At 33.5% G+C, this 19,631-nt stretch overlaps 1 protein-coding gene across 2 annotated transcripts in view; it reads right to left on the reverse strand.

Moving 5' to 3' along the window:
* Tenm1 (teneurin transmembrane protein 1) overlaps positions 1–19,631 on the reverse strand; it is a 741,978-nt gene that overhangs the window by 288,138 nt on the left and 434,209 nt on the right. For both annotated transcript variants that reach the window (XM_047535396.1, XM_047535395.1), the window contains one exon: positions 10,031–10,269. In XM_047535396.1, coding sequence (XP_047391352.1) covers positions 10,031–10,269 — 239 coding nt within the window. The remainder of the gene's footprint in view (positions 1–10,030; positions 10,270–19,631) is intronic.

The following is a 19,631-nucleotide window of genomic DNA, read 5'->3' on the forward strand; positions in this document are numbered from 1 at the left end:
TTGCCTGTGATTTTGAGATCAAATCCGAAATGTTACTGCCCAGACCAGTGACATAGAGCTTTTCCCCTGTGTTTTCTTCTAGTAGTTTCATAGTTTTGGGTCTTTAATCCATTCTTTTGTATATGATATTAGATAAGGATCTAATTTCATTGTTCAGCATGTAGATATCCTGTTTTCCCAGTCCTATTTATTGAAGATACTGTCCTTTCTCTATTTTGTGTTCTTGGTGCCTTTGTCAAAAATCAGTTTGATGTAAATGTGTAGATTTACTTCTAAGTTGTCTATTCTATCTATTCTGTGAGTCTGTTTTTATACAAGTAGCATGTTGTTTTGTTTAGTATATTTTGTAATAAATTTTAAGGTCAGGTATTGTGATACTTCTAGCTTTGATATCTGTGCTCAAAATTGTTTTATTTATTTAGGGTCTTCACAGTTGCATAAAATTTTAAGGTTTACTTTTCTATTTTTAAGAATATCATTGGTATTTTGATGGAGATTGCACTAATTCTGTAGATCTCTTTGGGTAGAATGGAAACTTAAAAATTTTGATTCTTCATGGGAGCCCTTTACACTTTTTTTATATTCTCTTCAATGTTGATATTTATATTTATATGTGTGTGTGAATTTTTTTTTTGGTACTGGGAATTGTACTCTAGGGTACTTTACTTCTGAGCTATATCTCCAGTCCTTTTTATAATTTTTTTTTAAATTTTGAGACAGGGTCTCACTAAGTTGCTTAGGGCCTCATTAAGTTGCTTAGGGCTTCGTTAAGCTGCCAAGACTAGCCTTAAACTCACAATATTCCTTAGTCTCCTGAGTCACTGAGATTACAGGGGTGCAATACTGCATCTAGTAGTTTTTCCTTAGAGATCTTATGCTTTGTTTGTTAAATTTATTCCTGTCATTTTATTTTATTTTAATTTTTGTAGCTAATGTAGATGGAATTGTTTTCTTGAATTCTTTTTCAAATAATTCACTGTTAGGGTAGAGCAATGATACAAATTTTTGTATGTTGATTTGGTATCCTGCAACTTTACTGAATGCATTTATTAGTTCTAATAGTTTTTTTTTTCATGGAGTCTAGGGTTTTTTAATACATAAGTCCCCGCTGTATCTACGGTTCCCTTTTAGTGGTTTTAGGTACTTGCAGTCAACTGCAGCCTGAAAATATTACCATAGTATAATGAGGAATTAAGATATTTGGAGAGAGAGAAAGAGACAGCACATGCTCACAACTTTTATTATAATATAGTGTTCTGGTTGTTCTATTATACTACTAACTATTATTGTTAATCTCTGACTATACCTAATTTATAAATTAAACTTAGACATGCACGTATAGGGAAAAAACATGATATATGTAGGGTTCAGTACTATCTGTAGTTTTAAGCATCTGCTGGAGGTCCTAGAATGTGTCCCCCATAAGTAGGGTGGAACTACTATACATATAAGATTATATTGAAAGAATATATGATACAGGTACACAATGGAATTCATCCATAAAATGAATGGAATCATTTTATTTACAAGAACATGGAAGGAACAAGAGCTTATTATGCTAAGTGAAATAAACCAGGCACAGAAAGACAAGTACCACATGATGTTACTCATGTGGAATCTAAAAAAGTTCTCATAGAGGATGAGTAGAATGATGGTTACCAGAGGTGAGGGAGAGTAGGAGGGAAGGAGGGATTGGGAAAAGTTGATAAAAGGATACTAAGTTACAGTTAGGAGCAAGAAACTCTGGTGTGCTATTGTAGAGTAGGGTGACTATAGATGACAATAATGTACTGTACACTTCAAAAAGATGGATGGATTTTGAAAGTTTTTGCTATGAATAGTAAATATTTGAGAATATACATATGTTCAACCTCATTTAAACACATAATATATATAAGTATTGAAACCTCCTAAATAAGAATTATTTCTATTTTTATGTATCATTTAAATATAAATTAAGTATGAAAAAGGATGATGCTATCTGCAAATGGTGATGATTTGACTTTCTCATTTCTAATTTGGATGCCATTTATTTCTTTTGCCTCCTTTCTATGACTGGGAAATTCAGTATTGTATTGAACAGAAGTGGTAAGAGTGGGCATCTCTGTCTTACTCTGAATCTTAGGGGAAAATCTCTCAAATTTTCCCCATTGAATATGATATTAGCCGTTGTCTTGTCATTTATGGTCTTAGTCTGTTGAAAAACATTCCTTCTATGCCTAATTTTTTGAAATCTTTTAATCAGAAAGTGATACTGAATTGTTAAATGTTTTTCATGCATGCATTGAAATGATCACATGTCTTTGACCTTCATTTTGTTAATGTAATGTATCACCTACTGATTTATATACATTGAAATATCCTTGCATCGGTGGGGTGAATCCCACTTGATCATGGCTAGTGAAATTTTCAATGTGCTCTTGAATTAAGTTTCCTACTATCTTGTTGAGGATTTTTACAGCTATGGTCATTGGGGATATTGGCTGAAGTTTTTCTTTTATCTTTATTTTTTTCTTTTTTGTAGTGTCTTTGTTTGGCTTTGGTATTAGGGTGATGCAGGCCTTGTAAAATCAGTTTGGAAGTATTCTCTCTTTTTCATTTTTTTGAAATAGTTTAAGAATAATTGGAATTCATTCTTCTTTAAGTGTTTGGTGGAATTCATCAGTGAAGCCATCTGATCCTGGACTTTGCATTGACAGGAGGCTTTTTTATTATTAATTCAATCTCCTTACTCTATTTATTTGTTAAGATCTTCTATATCTTTATAATTCAGTCTTGGTAGGTGATATGCATAAGGAAGTTTATTCATTTCTTCTAAGTTATCCAATTTGTTGATGCACAATTGTTCATAATAGTCTTTTATGATCCTTTTTATTTCTATTATATCTATTTCCTCAATTTCCTACCTTGGCTAACATTATCACCAGCTACCCAGGCCCTATATCAGACAACAACTCTTCTTTTTCCTGCCACATCTAATAAGTCAGTAAGTCAAGTGTGTTTTATCTTCTAAGTACCTCTTAACTCCATCTCCTTTTCCATTCCCAGAAGTTTATGCTCTCACTATCACTCACCTGTATTACTATTATAGTTTCCTAATTTGTCTTCATGGCTTCAGTTTTACAACTTTCATCACACTGCCTACCAAACCCAACTCAGTACTGCCATTAGGGTGATTTTTCTAAATGTAAATTGGACCAAATAATTTTCACGCCCTAATGAAAAACCATTAAAAAAAACCCTCCCCATTTGTTCTTGGAATAAATTTCAAGCTCCTTACCATGACTTAAAATACCTTTCATGATCTGTCTCTGCTTACTATCTTCATTTCCTGCCAGGCATTTGTGTCCTTCATTTTTTTTGCAACATTTGCTATTACTATATATTTGCATTTATGAAAACATATGTTTTCACTTCTCTCTGAAGGGAATACTGCTGAACCTCAAATAGATAAGTCCCCACTTTGTAAGATGCCACCTCTTGGTGCTCACTGCAACAAGTCAGATATTTTATTGGTGATAGTTTACCCCCATTCTGAGTGTTCTACATGAAAATTTATTCACATTTCTGGAGTTTAAAATGGGTTAACCTCCAAAAGACTTAATATCAGCACACTACAGTGATTCAGTCACATCAATGTTTATAGCAGCTCAATTAAAAATAGCTAAACTATGCAACCAACCCAGATACCCTTCAACAGATGAATGGATAAAGGAATTGTAGTACATATAAACAATGGAATATTACTCAGCTTTAAAGGAGAATAAAATTATGACATTTGCAGGTAAATGGGATGGCATTGGATAATATCAGGCTAAGGGAAATAAGCCAATCCCAAAACACTAAAGGCCAAATGTTTTCTCTGAAATGTGGATGCTGATTCCTAATGGGGGGGGGGTGGCAAGGGATGAATGGAGGAACTTTGGATTGGCCAGAGGCAAGTGAGCGGAGGGAAGGGGTCAGGGGAGTGGGAAAGATGTTGGAATGTGATTGACATCATTACCTCGGTACTTGTATGATTGCACTAATGATATGACTATACATCATGTACAACCAGGGAAATGAGAAGTTGTGCCCAATTAGTGTACAATGAATCAAAATGCATTCTGATGTCGAATTTTTAAAAGGTCAAAAAAATAAATAAACTGGGTTAACCTGTTATCTGTTTAAAAGCCATTGCTCTAATTTAGTTTATTCTTGATAAGTTTGGAATACATATAGCTTAACAACTTTTGTGATATGCATCTAAAATATTTATATAACATATCTATATATTTATTATATACATAAAATTGGGTGAGGTAGAAATTGTGTTAAATAAGAGCAAAACTTCTTTATGTGATAGAAATAAAATCATTCATTATAAAGTCATAAATTTATTGAGAGATTTTTTTCTGAATTTGCAACATTGATTCTTGCTCTTTTACAATTTCTTAAGCATGTGAATCTCCCAAATTACTAACCTGCTGTACATGTCCCTTTTACTATGCCTTCCAGTGGATATTTATGTAATTTACATGTATTTCATTTTAACTTCCCTACCCTAAGAGGTCTAAGAAATTTCTATATGAGAAGAAGTTAGAAGGGTAACTTCTTCTCCTTGAGAAAGTATCTCTTGATGCAAGACCTGTATTTAGTGTCCACCAGTCATTTATTCATGAAATAACACCTCTTACTATATATCTTAAGTACACAGCATTCTGGGGTTCTAAGAAAAAAAAAAGTATAGTATTTGCCTTTCATCAAAATGCCTTCATTCTGAGCACCAAGAGCTAACTATAGTTCTGGAAATTAGTTTTATGTGACGAGGTCCATCCTGTCATTTTAGAATGTTTAATTTATATTGAATTTATACTTTTATTTTTGGCAGGTAAAACTGCCACTTAACATAACAGAGATAAAACTTATGGAACATATTACACCAAAAGGTGATGTATGATGAATATACAAATTATTTTAAAGTAGGGCTGTGATAAATGCACAAATGGCAGATTTGTAATTAGACTGTTATACCACCATTTTCCAGATTCTTGCTTAGAGAGATTGCTAGAAAGTTGGTAGATTCTTGAATTGAAGAAAAAGTCAGTGGTAAGACAGGATCTGCCATTATGGTCATTATTACTGCAAGAAGTAATTGGATATTAAGCATGACACCAAAAGGATTGATCGTTTTCTATAGGATAATGTAAAATGCTTTTTTACCATTTTATGCTGAATCACTTTTTGAATGTTATAAGCTATAATAAGTTATAATAAAAATATTTTTCAACCTAGACATGGCTTCTAGATAAAATTACAAAATCATTTGAAAGGTGAAACACCACAGAAGAAGAAAATTAGCAAAATGAAGGAAAAGTGATAGCTATTTTAGAACAGGCAGAAGTAAATAACAAACTCATTAGAGGATTCTGGTGAGACATACATTTAGGCTCTGAAAATTGTTTTAGATGACTTTGGAAAGAAAGGAAATGAGCAGTTCATGTTAGGATAAATTATATGCTGATTATGCTTATCTCATCTCAAATTAATAATCTTCATAAAAATCCTACAACACTGATAATATCATTAATCTTTATTTAGATCTGCTAAGCAATGTCCTGGGTGTTTTACATGCTTCTGTTTCCTTTAATCATGAAGAAAACCCTGGAGGAAGTTATTATCAACATTCCCATTTTAAAGATGAGGAAACATAGGCACAGAGACACTAATGAAGTGGCTAGCAATTAAAATGTATGGTTTTGGCAAGCATATTTAGCAAATATTGTATTAGGGGATATTGTGCTTTTGATTGAATGGGGAAAAACCTCCATTTCTATTTTCTTATTAAAAATCTTGAATATTCCAAAATTAGAAATGCCACATTCCATTATATTGCTTCCCTTGATAGGCAGGTTCTTGCACTTTTGTTGTGAGATGGGAAAAATGAAGCAACTGCACTCCTCTGACTATATAACATTTTCACCTTTCCTACTTTACTGTAAAAACAGCCACAGAAAAGAAGGACAATTTGGGCTAGTATAAAGGAGGTAGAAGAAAGCACTAAAATCAGTGTTACTTGCAGAGAATAATGCGAAGTAGGCCCTTTTCCCTTTTGCATAGTTTCATTCCTAAACTTTGAATCAGATAACTGGGTTCTGTATTCTATCTTTCCTAATTCTGTATTGCTAATATCCATTCTCATCAACCTTTTACATGTGGACCATACAACATATTATGGCAAAATTTATGGAAAAAATGATTTCATCTGTACAATTTGAACACCACCTGCATCCTCTCAACGGGGTAGGAATCACTGCTAATTACATGGCAAAGCAAAAAGATCATTCATGTCATTAACTGATGATATTGGGTCTGAGAGCCAGAAACTTCTACTCCCCAAGTGGTTCAATGCAAGAGCCCATCTGACCCCAGTCACAATGTATTCTTGTAAGTTTCTATTGCCTCTTTTATAAACTGCTGACTGTGGAGAAAGTTGTTCAAAACATCAGAGATTGCCAGAGAAAGTGTGTTTGTACCCTTCACAACCACTGATGAAGTGTCTTAACCTCGCCTTTTCTTGATGCCTTGCATATGGTCATCTGTCTTTCTGACTACTACTTCACATGGCTGATTTGTAAATTCAAGCAAATGTGTTTCTGACTGGCACTGATACATCACTGATGCCAAAATATCAGAGAGGATGAAGCATAGGGGCATACTTTTTTATTCAGATCAAAAATAATACAGATTTATGGAGAAGTGATGACAATAGTCAGTCCATGATGTCTTCATATAATCAGTACCACTCCGTGTCTTTCTTTACCAAATTTTATGACTTCAAAACTTATTCAAAGGAATTATTTTCATTCTGATCCAAAAGGTATAGTGGGTAGATATGGGGATGGGGTTGGTTGCCATGCTTTTCATGTACTGGATTTCCTTTGCTTTCCAATGACCACTTATAGAGCCATAATGCATAGAACATCTATTGATGTCCCTTTGATATTGATGTAATTTCCTCTAGTGGATTGAGGGCAGCATAGCATACAACCATTACTATCTAAAGGTTAGGTATAATGGATAATAGAGGGAAATGAAATAGCAGAAAGGAATTTGCATGGAAAACAGAAACAGTAAATAGTTTCAGTGAAAGATTTTACTTGGGTTGTAGAGAAACTGCAAAAGGGATTGTAAAAAATGATGACTCTTACAGATTCAACAAGAGTCAAAAGTGAAATGGTTTTATATTTTGAAATATAATACTATTTTATTTCAACCACAGAAAGTCATTTAAAAATCATCTTATATATTACAGTTCTTATGGGGCATCTTTCACCTGAATGTGTATTTATGAATTCTTACTCTACCCTCCTGAGATGGTCAGCAATATAGCACTGATGGAATAAATCAAGGAAGAGATTTTTAGTAATTTATCCAAAGTCACACAATGTCTGGATTGTGACAGAAACAGGAAGAAAGTTACAGTGTTTGACAAAAACATCTCCTCATTTTTTCATTCACTAAACCTTCTGTGCCAGTATTTGGCCTGATATTTCTTTCTGCATCTAGAAAATCGCATAGTAAATAATTTCAAAAGGTAACTGTCACCGATCAACATATCAGTTGCACTCACCATTGCAATTGAGGACCTGGTACATCTAATTGAATTTGTAATTTAAAGAAAAAAATCTGCTGGATTTATTTAGTAGTCCAAGAAGTAAATGAAGTATGAAGTTTACTACAGTGCTAAAAAAGAGGCAGCTAGGCCTAGTGCTCAAGGGTGTGTGCTCTGAAATCAGTCTGCTCTCAAAGCTCAGGAGATTCACTTCTTAGTAATGTGACCTCTTAAATTTGCTGTGCCTCAGTTTCCTCATAAAACTGATACTCTCAAGGAATGTTGTGAGAATTAAGTGAGCTAATACAGGTAAATATATTAGCATAATTCATTTTTTCGACAAACTTTTATTGAAAGGAATGTTATGTGCCAGGCCCTGTCAGTAAAACAGTCATGGTCCATTCTGAGTGAATTTTAGTACTCAATAATAATTATAATGATAATAATGGTAATAGTAATAATATTTAACATTTGAAGGCCACTTTCCATATTTTAAGCCCCATTTCAGTGCTTTGGTTATATTAACTCATTTCATTCTCATCACAATCCCATCTTATAGGCACTATTTAATAACTATTCTACAGATGAGAAATTGGAAGCTTGAAAAGGTTAAATAATTTGCCCATGGCAACATACCTAAGTGACAGAGGTTTGAAAATCTATGCTCATAACCTTACTCACAGTCTACACTGCCTTACTGTCATGCCATGTTGATATACCATTGTTTACCTATTCAAAAAGGCAGTTCTTGAAATGAATGAATTCTACTTTCATTTAGTAAATGAATAAATGCACAGCCTAATTAAACATGTCTCAGAATACATAATGAAAATTTTGATCCAGGAATCGCCTTCAGAATAAATTTAAATAGAAACATAGTTATAAATGTCATGCAAACACGTGAATGATGAGTTTGCTATTACCTGGATTTGTTTATACCAAGGGTTCATTCTTGTATCTAAAACATTACCTCTCTATACAGTAAAAGGTAATGGAAATGAACCCAGAACACAATAGTTGATCTCATAATTGAATAAGAACATTTTAAATAGTCTTTAATTATATTTAAATTTCTCAAATTATTTCTTGTATTGAATGATTTCATATTAAAATCATTTTTGAGGTACAGTAATTTTTCATCTCCCACCTTCATCCCTTAAGTAGTAATTCATATTACAGGTATTATAAACCAAATAAACATACATGTTGGTTTATACTGAAATACCTGAGATAAAAGATACCACACATTTTAATATTATAGGGTAATATTCACATTTAATAGCATCATTATTTAAATATATCTAGATTATGTGATGGAAATATAAAAGAGAGAATCCTGAACATCAACATAGGCTATGATCCTATATTGTTGACATCTTCAGTAACCTTCCTACAAAACATGTTTTTTCACTTACCATCCCCTATTTTATGACTCCAATGGAAAATGGTTATGTGAACTCTCTTATTATTCACACTCTAGATAAATGGGAACCAACCAAACATAGTTTATTATTTATAATTATAATAAAGGCCAATTCCCATTTTAACTACTTCTCAGAATCATATTCATTATATCTTAGTGGGTAATTCTTCTTCAATTAGCAAACTGGTTTAAACCTGAAAATAAGTTACTAGTGACATATCTGGATAGAATTTTTTTTCTATCATGACATTCTATTCATTCTAAGAATAGTACTTCCACAAAATACATTTTCTTAATTTACATTTTAGACTTCAGAACCACTCAAGCAAGTAAATTAATATTAAGTCAAAATACAATTCTATCCAGAAAAAAATCAATATAATTTGCTATTAAATGAGGACAACTTTAATCAGGGTTACTCAAGAACAGCAGCAATATTTTTCCTTTAAGTATAACAAGTGCCTTACAACTGTTTTTACACCTTCTCAAACACAGTAACCACACAATTTTCAATTACCTAATGAAAATAAGGATACAATTTTTTATCTCAGTGTAAAAATCTGAATTCTTGGGAAAAATTATGCACTGGATTTTCTGATAGCTTCCAAATAACTACTGCTTTAATGAAATTGCTACCTGAAAATTCAATGGCAGTATTATCGTTTAACTGTAATTTAAGAAGCTATTGTAGATTAGTACTTATGACTTCTAATGAGAAAACCATAACAACCTTTTAATTGAAAGGAAAATGGCTAACTACAGTAATTGCAATCAATAAGACTGTGTTAGTAGTATAAATATTTCTTCTCAAAGAGCATTCCTTACTCTCTGCAGCAGTATTTAAGGTTAAGAAATGAAAAAAAAAAAACAAATTAGAAATCCATTTGTTATTTATAATACTAAGCTGTGATCCAAATTTGTACATCCCAGAGTGGAGAGAGAAACCCCCACCCTCATCATGAGTAAAATAAGACTTTGATTAAGAAGAAAATGTAGGCATGTAAAGGGCTTACCAATCACATAGGCTAGTAACAAGGCCAAAGTCACCGTAATTGCAGTGGCGCTCAAGGCTGTGCACTTCCAATTACAGCACCTATAAGGTTTGTTAAAGGTAAAGGCAGGTCGAGAAAAGGTGCTTCGAGGAAGTGGTCTGGGAGGGGGCGAGTACACGGTATTGGATGTCAGAGGGTAGTTCTGACTGGCAGCACTGAAGATAGCAGAAGAACCAGATCCATGCTTGAACAGGAAATGCCTGTAGGGGAGACAACACAAAAGTTTGCGCTATAATACCAAATCTCACTGCTACAAAAACACAAACTCCACTAATTTCAAATAATGCTATGACAGAGCTCAGAGGAATCAGAGGGGCTTAGAAATTTTCATATACCCAAGAGGGAACTTTAAATTGCCTGTGGTGGTCTTTGTCTTCTTTTCTTCTTTTCTTTTCTCATTTACAGCTTTCCTCATTTAGACTTTCAAGAGGAACAAAGAAGTCTTGCATTTCCTGACTTTCTGGCTAGTGAACACTAACAATCCACATTTCTTATTATTTGCTATATTTCTGTCTTTTATTCAATACAGAAAGATAAGCATCATCAGGAATTTTGAAAATTAGAATGGGCTGAACACCACTGTTCCTCACTATCAAACCTTGGAAACTAGCTTTTTGTCAAATTTTCACCCAACATTTTGCCTTAAAAAATTATCTAACACACAGTCAAATCAAAGAACTTTATAATAAACACCCATACACTCAACTAGATTCTACAGTTAAGATTTGGCTATATTCACTTTATCAACTACCTATATATCACTTCACTCTTCTACCCATCAGTTCCTCTCAGTTATTTAAGCATTTTGAAGTATACTGCATACAGCAGTTTATTTCCATTCACATATTTCAGCTTCATATTATTATCTAGAGTTTGATACTTTTACAGATATTTCAATGTAATTTTTTACATGATCAAATGCACAATTTAAAGTACACATTTGCTGAGATTTGACAAATGCAAGCCCTTTTGCAAACCAAACCCCTATCAAGATGTAGAACATTCTCATCACACTAGGAAGTTTCCTCTCAACTTCTTAAGAACATTCCTATCTCCATTACCAGAGACAACCACTATTCTGTATTTTTTCCACCAAACATTCATATTGCTTCTCATAGAACTTCATACAAATGGGGTTATGCTGCTGACAGATTTGAATTACTGCAAGATGATTATTGACTGTTTCATAAATATTGTAATGTAGGTCTTCCATAAACAGTAGTGCTATATTTACCTGGAAGAAGTTGCCAAAAAAAAATAAAATTTTGGATAAGAGGTGTCCCCCTAAAAGTTCATGGGTTATCCAATGTAGTAATATTTAGAGGTGAAATGATTAGATGATGAGAGTTGTAAGGTAATTGGTGGATTAATCCATTTGATGAATTAGTAATTAAAAAGACTGTACTGGGTGGTAACTGTAGGCAGATGGGACATGGCTGGAGGAAGCAGGTTTTTGGGAGCATGTCCTTGGGGATTACATCTTGTCCTCACCCTCCTGCCCTCTGCTTCCTGGATGCCATGATGTGAGCAGCATTCCTCTTTCATACCCTTCTGCCATGATGTTCAGCCTTACCTCAGGCCCAGAGCAATGGAGTTGACTAACCGTGGACTAAACCTCCAAAACCATGAGTCCCAAAGCAAAGTTTTGCTCCTCTAAATTGTTCTTGTCAGGCATTTTTAGTCACAGTGATACAAATCTGACTAGCACAGGAAGTATATTTCTTTCCACATATACTTTATGCCAACTGAGGGCTAGGTGCTATGTGTTGTGATGGAGTCATTATCTCCTATTTCATATGAAATAGGTCATGTTATTTTCTTCATTGTGTATTTAAGGAAATGAAGGCCTAAAGATGTTAAGCGACATACCTAAATTCACCTGGTAAGTGAATGACAGAATTGGAACCCAAGTCATCTGGGTTCAAAAGTCCTTAATATTAATTACTCTAATGTGTCACCTGGGGCAGTGAAATACACTGCTAAACAAAGCAGTGCATTCTGTTGCTACAATTAAATGTACAAAACAAAATCTCCTTGCTAAGGAAAAAGTGCACAAATGCATAAATCACTAGATGATTTTAAGACTGATTTCTAGCTTCCATATTTATAGAACAAAAGCATATGCATTTAAAGGGGAAAAGCACAACTCTACCTGCCAGTTATTGAAAAATATTCACAATGGAGAATTTTGATTTAGTATTCTGAGGTTAAAGAAATTTTTAGAGTTGAGTTGCAGAGAGGAGTTGGGATTCACAAGTCTTTCTGGAGGGCAATTTGACATTATGTATCAAAACACTAACTATATACACATTTGTTTACACAATAATTATGCTTATAGGGGTTTATCTTCAGGAAACAATGTGTATGACAATGTATATAAAAACCATTCATTGCAATGTTATTTAAAACAGCAAAAACCTCCACCCAAATACCTAATGATTGGTATTTTATTAAGTCAATTATTTTACAAACATAGAATTCTATACAATCATTTCAGATTGTGTTGTAAAAGAATATCTGTTCACTAGGAAAAGTGTTTATAAATAATGCCTAGTGAAAGAAGGCAGGCCATAAAAGAACATGAGCAATAGGACATAATCTTTCAAAGAAAAAAGTATATGTGTTCATGGAAAAATAATAATTTGTGTTATGTTTGGATGGGAGGGTTATTTCCTGACCTTTTCTGTCTTGAGCTTGCATTGATTTTGTAACTAAGATAAAAAAGATTGGTGGGGAGGGAAGTGGAAAATTCGCTGGAAAGTACCAACTACAGGAACAGTTGCTTCCATTTAAGTGGACTTGATTTATTGAGCACCTACAAAGGTCAGGCATCAGCTTATGCAATTTATATGCATTATTTTGATCCTCATATGTCTGCAAAATTGATACTATTTTCCTAATCTTACAGATGATTAAACTGAGACACAAACAGGTTTATTAGAAGTAGAGTAGTGATAAAAATAATTATCATAATACTGTTGAGAGATGACATTTGAGTGCTTGCTTGTGTCACACATCATTTTAAATATTGCACAAAGCATTTTATCATTTAATATTTTTCAACAACTTTATTACAGTTAGTATCTTCATTTTCCAGAGGGAGAAACAAAACACAAAGTAATTAAGTAACTTTTCCACAGTCCCACAGCTAGTAACTGGTGGAACTGAATTTCAAACCCAGGCAAATGGCTCCAGAGGCATTGCTCTCAACAGATACACTACGATACACTCTGCTAGGTTGTGCAGTTAGGGAGTACATTAAGACTTGAATCTAGGCCTTTCAAGGCACAGGACAAGCATGCCTTTTATAGGATCTGGCATGTAGATGATATTGAATTGAGCCACATTATTACCCTTTTCCATTTGGGACTAATGACAAGAGTGTGATAATGAGGGCTTACAGAATCAGAGTTAGAAGGAACCTCAGAAATCATCCAGAAGCCAAATCCTTCATTTTTCAATTAGAGTAACTAAGATCCAGAAGATGAAAGTGACTTAACCTAAAAATAATGTAGGTCATTAGGCACATGGATAAAATTGGTATCTGGAACTTCCAAAATGGTATATTTATCTTTTCCTCTTATACCTGTACTCCAGTCTTCACCAGATTAATACCAAGTTCTAATCACCTGGGTTAAAAGACCCAGGCTTAACAAATATTATCCATTTAAACAGTACTACATAACATATGTCTCTTCTTTTGTTTGTAACATGTTCGTGCAGTAAGATTTAAAGACCATCCTAATTATTTTGGATGCATGGGTGAGCACTACAAAGAAGCCACCCTTTAGTTGATGAGAACCTAAAAGAGTTATTGCTGCTTCTAAAGGCACCTAATTTATCCCCAGGATAGAGAAACAGTATATAAATAGTAATAAGAATAACTATATTTTATTGAAGAAGTGACTCATAGCATTGTGCTCTTTTCATTTGATTGTGCTTCCTTTTTCAGGTTTTGAAATAATCTCCTCTGTGCCATAAAGAGGCAGATTTCTTCTTTAATGTCTGCTTAGCAATCCCAGCCTGTGTTTTCCCCTCTGGCCATCTGATTTACTAGTAAGCAAGAAGTAGAGTTCTTTGCAGGCAGCATAAGGGAGTAGCCTCCCTACCTCCCTGCCCCTACCCCATGGTTACTTTGGAGGTGACAAAATGTCAATTACATATAGCTAATCCTATAAAGCAATACTCTCGTATGTTCATATGGGAAGTTCAGCAGCATGCAGCTCTCTTACTCAATGTTTGGAGATAAAATCTTCAATCCTTTGCATATTTATGAAGGTGAACAATTGGATTTTTAAGACAATGTAAGTGGCCCAATATGTTGGATATTGATTTGGTTTGGTATATCATTAAGAAGTAGAAGAAAGACAAAGAAAGAATTGTTGGCTATTATGATGGCAATTACAAGCAATAATCAATATCCCTGAGCACTGTAATTTCATCTGATGTACACCAAAGGATTTCCAAATGCAGTTTCATAAGTAAAATATTACAGCATAATGAATAAATTCAACACTAGTCATAGCAGAGCAACATTTAAACTAATTCATATTTGAGTGGAATCCAAATTACAGTCCTTGGTGAGGATAGATAATAAAGTAAATTCATATAGTATGGTTCTTGTTTTCTTATTAACAAGCTCAGATTAAGATTCAATGCTGAAAGTTATCTATACTTTGATGTTCATCATGAAAAACAGCAATGCAAATGCTAGGTAGTGTCATAGGCTTTGTAGTCCATTGTTGGAAAGTGAAATCAGTGCCTAATATGCTTTCATAGTCCTTGAAAAAAGTAGGAGCATAAAGACAAATGTTCAGTGCTAGACTTCAGCTATGTGCTCATAAAATCAGATCATCTGTCTAAGCACATTGCTTTTCCCTGGGGACCTGAGGATATACTAAAATGTTGCTATCAATTTCATACAATTGGTTTTTTTCCACAGAGCAAATGATAAAAATGCAGTTCAAGAGTTTATGTGTAAGTAGTAGTCTTCTTTGCATCTGTTTTAATATTCAAGTTCAAATTTAAAAAGGAAAAGCAAGATATTGCCAAAAGGAAATGGGCATATAAGGAAATTGAAAAAAAATCTTCAAAACTAATGAGACCCAGTGGTGGTAAATGGGAATATAATAAATGTTCCTGTAAGGATTTTAAAGTCATCTATAAAAAAGGGGAAAATGTACTCTCTCCTTTTAAACCCCTCATACTACATAATTCTGAGGGTATCTGTTAGCATTAAATATCGTGATTTAATGTGGCACTTAAAATTCTACAGGAAACAAATCTACAGCTTTTTAAACAACAGATGTATAAATAACCAATTTTTTTTTTTACATCTTGTAAACATTCTTATGCAACACATAGCTAAACCTATATTCCTGTAGCTATAAGCATTTGACTCATTTTTATACCCAGAGGAAGGAATGCATATGCTTTTGGAAGGAGCTGAACTTGATTTAAAAAAAAAATGTAAATAGGTCCAAATCACATTTGGATAAGGTAGTGAAATTTGGATAATTGCTTATATTTTAAAAATTATTAAATGTATTTTGTGATAAAAACCACATGACACAAAATTTTCCATCTTAAGCATTTTAAGCATATTGTGCATATTGTTCAGTACTGTTAAGGATATTCACTTTGCTGTGTAACATCTCTGGAAAGTTCTTCTTACAAATCTGAAACACTATACCCATTATAAACTCCTTTTTTTCCTCTCCCCCAACAACCATCATTCCACTCTTCTTAAAATTCGACTACTTTACATACTTCATAATCATACTCTTTATGTGCTTGGTTTATTTCACTTAACATAATGTCCTGAAGGTTCATTCATGTTGTAGCATGTGACAGAATTTTCTTCCTTTTTAGGGTCAAGTTATATTCCACAATATGTCTTTATCACTTTCTGTTTATCTGTTCATCCACTGACAGACACTTGGGTTGCTTCTACCTCTTGACTATTGTGAATAGCATTTCTATGAATGTAGTGGCATGAATATCTCTTCAAGGTCTGCTTTCAATTCTTTGGGATAAGTACCAGAAGAGGGATTGCTGCATCATAGGGTAGTTCTATTTTCACATTTCTGAGACACTTTCATGCCATTTTCCATAGTGATTGCTACTTTTCAATCCCACCAACTGTGTACAGAGGTTCCATTTTGCCACATCTTTGATGTTTGATATTATTATTATTATGGGTTTTAGTAGTATCCTAATGGGTGAGGTGATATTTCACTGTGGTTTCAATATACTTATCTGACTACTAGTTGTTGAACACCTTTTCATATGTCTTTTGATCATTTGTATGATGTCTTTGGAGAAATGTCTATTCACAGGTATTTATCACAAGGGCTCCAAATAACACATGCAAATAAAGAAAATGCTATTTGGGATCTGCCCTATTTTCTTCTCTGACAAGGATACCTAGCATTGTTTTGTGGAAAAGGATGATTTCTGGCCAAGTATCAACCTCAACATCCCTAGTTTTCCCTTAATAACCCTTTCCTGTATTCCTCTTTAGGAAAAACACTCCTAAAGAGTATTTATCTAAATTCTTCTTGAGCCTAATTGTATTATCAGTTTAGAAAACTTCCTGAATTATCAAATTGTGCTCCTCTACTAACAGCAACACAAAGGAGGATTTTGATTTGTCCTGGGACTCTCCCAACTATTATGCTACTATTATCTGTACATCTCCTCTAAACCTTATATACCAAATGTGGGGGGGATTAAAAAAATAGAAGATCAGTGGAGTAGACAGAGGGGAATGAAAGGAAGGGAGGGGGACAGGAAAAGGAAAGACAGTGGAATGAATCTGCCATAAATTTCCTATATACATATATGCAGAAAGATCAGTAGAATAGAGAGAAGGGAAGGGAACAAACAGCAGAAGGAAGGCAGGGAAGTAAAGCGGAAGTACTGAGGAATGAATTAGAGCAAAGTATATCCCATGCTTTTATCATTATATCAAAATGAATTCTATTGTCATGTATAACTAAAATGAACCAATACAAACACGTGCTTTGTGTCATTCATTATTTTTAAAGGAGTTTTAAGGTACCTATTGAAGCCTTAAGGCTTAAGTCTTAGCTCTATAATCTGTTTTCAAATGGAGATACTCTATGGTCTTTATTATTATTATTGTGATTGTACAAATGGATTATTCAATAGCAGAAGCAATACCTGTAGTACCTCGTCAACTTCCTCTAAATTGCATATGTCTTGAAGGCCAGAAACAGGTCTTAGTTTTTGGTATGGTATAGAAGACATCAATGTTTATAGCAGCTCAACTCAAAATAGCTAAACTCTGGAACCAACCTAGATGCCCTTCAACAGATGAATGGATAAAGAAACTGTGGCATACATACACAATGGAATATTATTCAGCTTTAAAGAATAACGAAATTATGGCATTTGCTGGTAAATAGATGATGGAGTTGGAGAATATCATGCTAAGTAAAATAAGCCAGTTCCAAAAATCCAAAGGCCTAATGTTTTCTCTGATATACGGGTGCTAATTCACAATAAGGTGGGGGGTGGGTAGGGAAAAACAGAGGTACTTTGGATTGGACAGCGGGGAGTAAAGGGAAGGGATGGGGTATGGTGGTAGGAAGGATAGTAGAATGAATCAGACATTATTACCCTATGTGCATATATGATTACATGACCTGTGTAACTACACCATGTACAACCAGAAGAATGACAAGTTATACTCCATTTATGTATGATGTGTCAAAATGCATTCTACTGTCATATGTAACTAATTAGAATAAAAAAGTTATAGAAGAAATATGTATTACTTTGTGTGATATCTTTGCTTCTTTTCAAAGGCTCTTGTTTCATTGTGCAGAATGAACAAAGCTTGGGGATTTTAAAGAAGAGAAATATGAAAGATATTATTCATTCATATCACAACTCTTTTAAAATATTTTTTAGTTGTCGATGGACCTTATTTATTTGTTTTTAATGTGCTGCTGATTCTATCCCACTACCTCACACATGGTAGGCAAACACTCTACCACTAAGCCACAACCCCAGTCCCTCTCAACTCTTTTTATGAGTCATTTTGGTAAGAAAAGAATTACTGTTAATAGAAAGAGTAACAATTTTTAAATAATTGCTGTTTATGATAATGGCAAAAGCAATGACCACTACTGAACATATAGTATGTACTAGGCACTTGATAAAGTACTTCATGACACTGAATCCTCAAAATAGCCCTCTTAGATAGATTATCTGCATTTTACAGGTGATGCACCCAAGAATCAGGTATGAAGACATATAAATTTCCTAATATCACACAACCAAAAAGGGAGAGTTAGAAAATGTCTTCAGTTTTATTGTTTAGTAAAATGAAAGCCACATGAGAGTAGGGATATCTTACTCACTGCTGTATTCCTAGCATCTAAAATGATGCACGGACAACAGATACTCAATAAATATTTTAAAATCCATGCATGAATAACAAAATCTATTTACTTAACCACTGAGCATACATTAGTTCACAATATCAGTCATACTATTAATCATTAAGGTAATACAGTATTCTTAAGTCAAACAACCATCGGGTATTTCTCTTTTCAAAGATGACTATATATTTAAGCTGAGTAAATCATTGAATATGTGTTCATGAAAATATTTCTTTCATTTCTTGAAATTACAGAAATTACAAGATGATATTAGGAGGGCAGAATATACTTATAACCATTATGAAAGTGAGCTAATCATCATGCCTCCTTGTTTAGAATGACAGATATCAGAAAATTTTCAAGCAAGAGTACATTGGACTATCCTACAGAACATAAACATTTTTGTTACAGGATATTTGTAGGTAAAATGAAACCAGGAGTGCTGGTGTAGAAATATAAATGCTAGAGAATGAAAATACTGCATATTTTACAATATTTGACAAAGTTGTCTCAGTAGACCCCAAAATAAATTAAAATAAATAATTCTGTACCACTTCATAATAATGTCCTTTCAAGTCCAACCACCTCTCATTCTCTTTCTTCCAGTTAGACTCTGTGGATTTGACTTTAATTTAAAAATTGATATTTAAAAACTCTACACCAGTTGAAAGGTAAATATCAAATTAATATTTTCTATCAATGCAAATGTTCTCAGGTCAATATATAAACTTATTTACTTAGATAAGCAAGCTTACCTTATTTTTTTTCACTTTTCACTTAATAATAATTTAGATCTTGAGATGTGATGTGGAAGGTACAATCCTTTCAAAGCAGAAAAGTTTAGAAAGCTATTGATGGGTGCATTTTCAATCTTCTTTTCATTTTATATATGGTTCCCATGAAGAAATAACAGAAGGCCACCTCACAGTTTTTAGTAATTCACTTCCTTATAGGACTACTTAAAAGAGGAACAAACAAACATGTGACCTGGGACAAATTTGTAACTACACCTTTAAAACTAACCAGACTCTATATTTTCTGGTACTTCTTAATAAAAAACTCTTCTTTTATAAAAGAAATTCAATTATTTTTCGTTTTGCAAATGCTGAAAGCCAGGTCCCAATTTAACTCATCAGAACCACCCTCTGATT

This window comes from Sciurus carolinensis, chromosome X (genome assembly GCF_902686445.1).
Source record: "Sciurus carolinensis chromosome X, mSciCar1.2, whole genome shotgun sequence".
In the NCBI taxonomy this organism is placed as follows: Eukaryota; Metazoa; Chordata; class Mammalia; order Rodentia; family Sciuridae; genus Sciurus; species Sciurus carolinensis.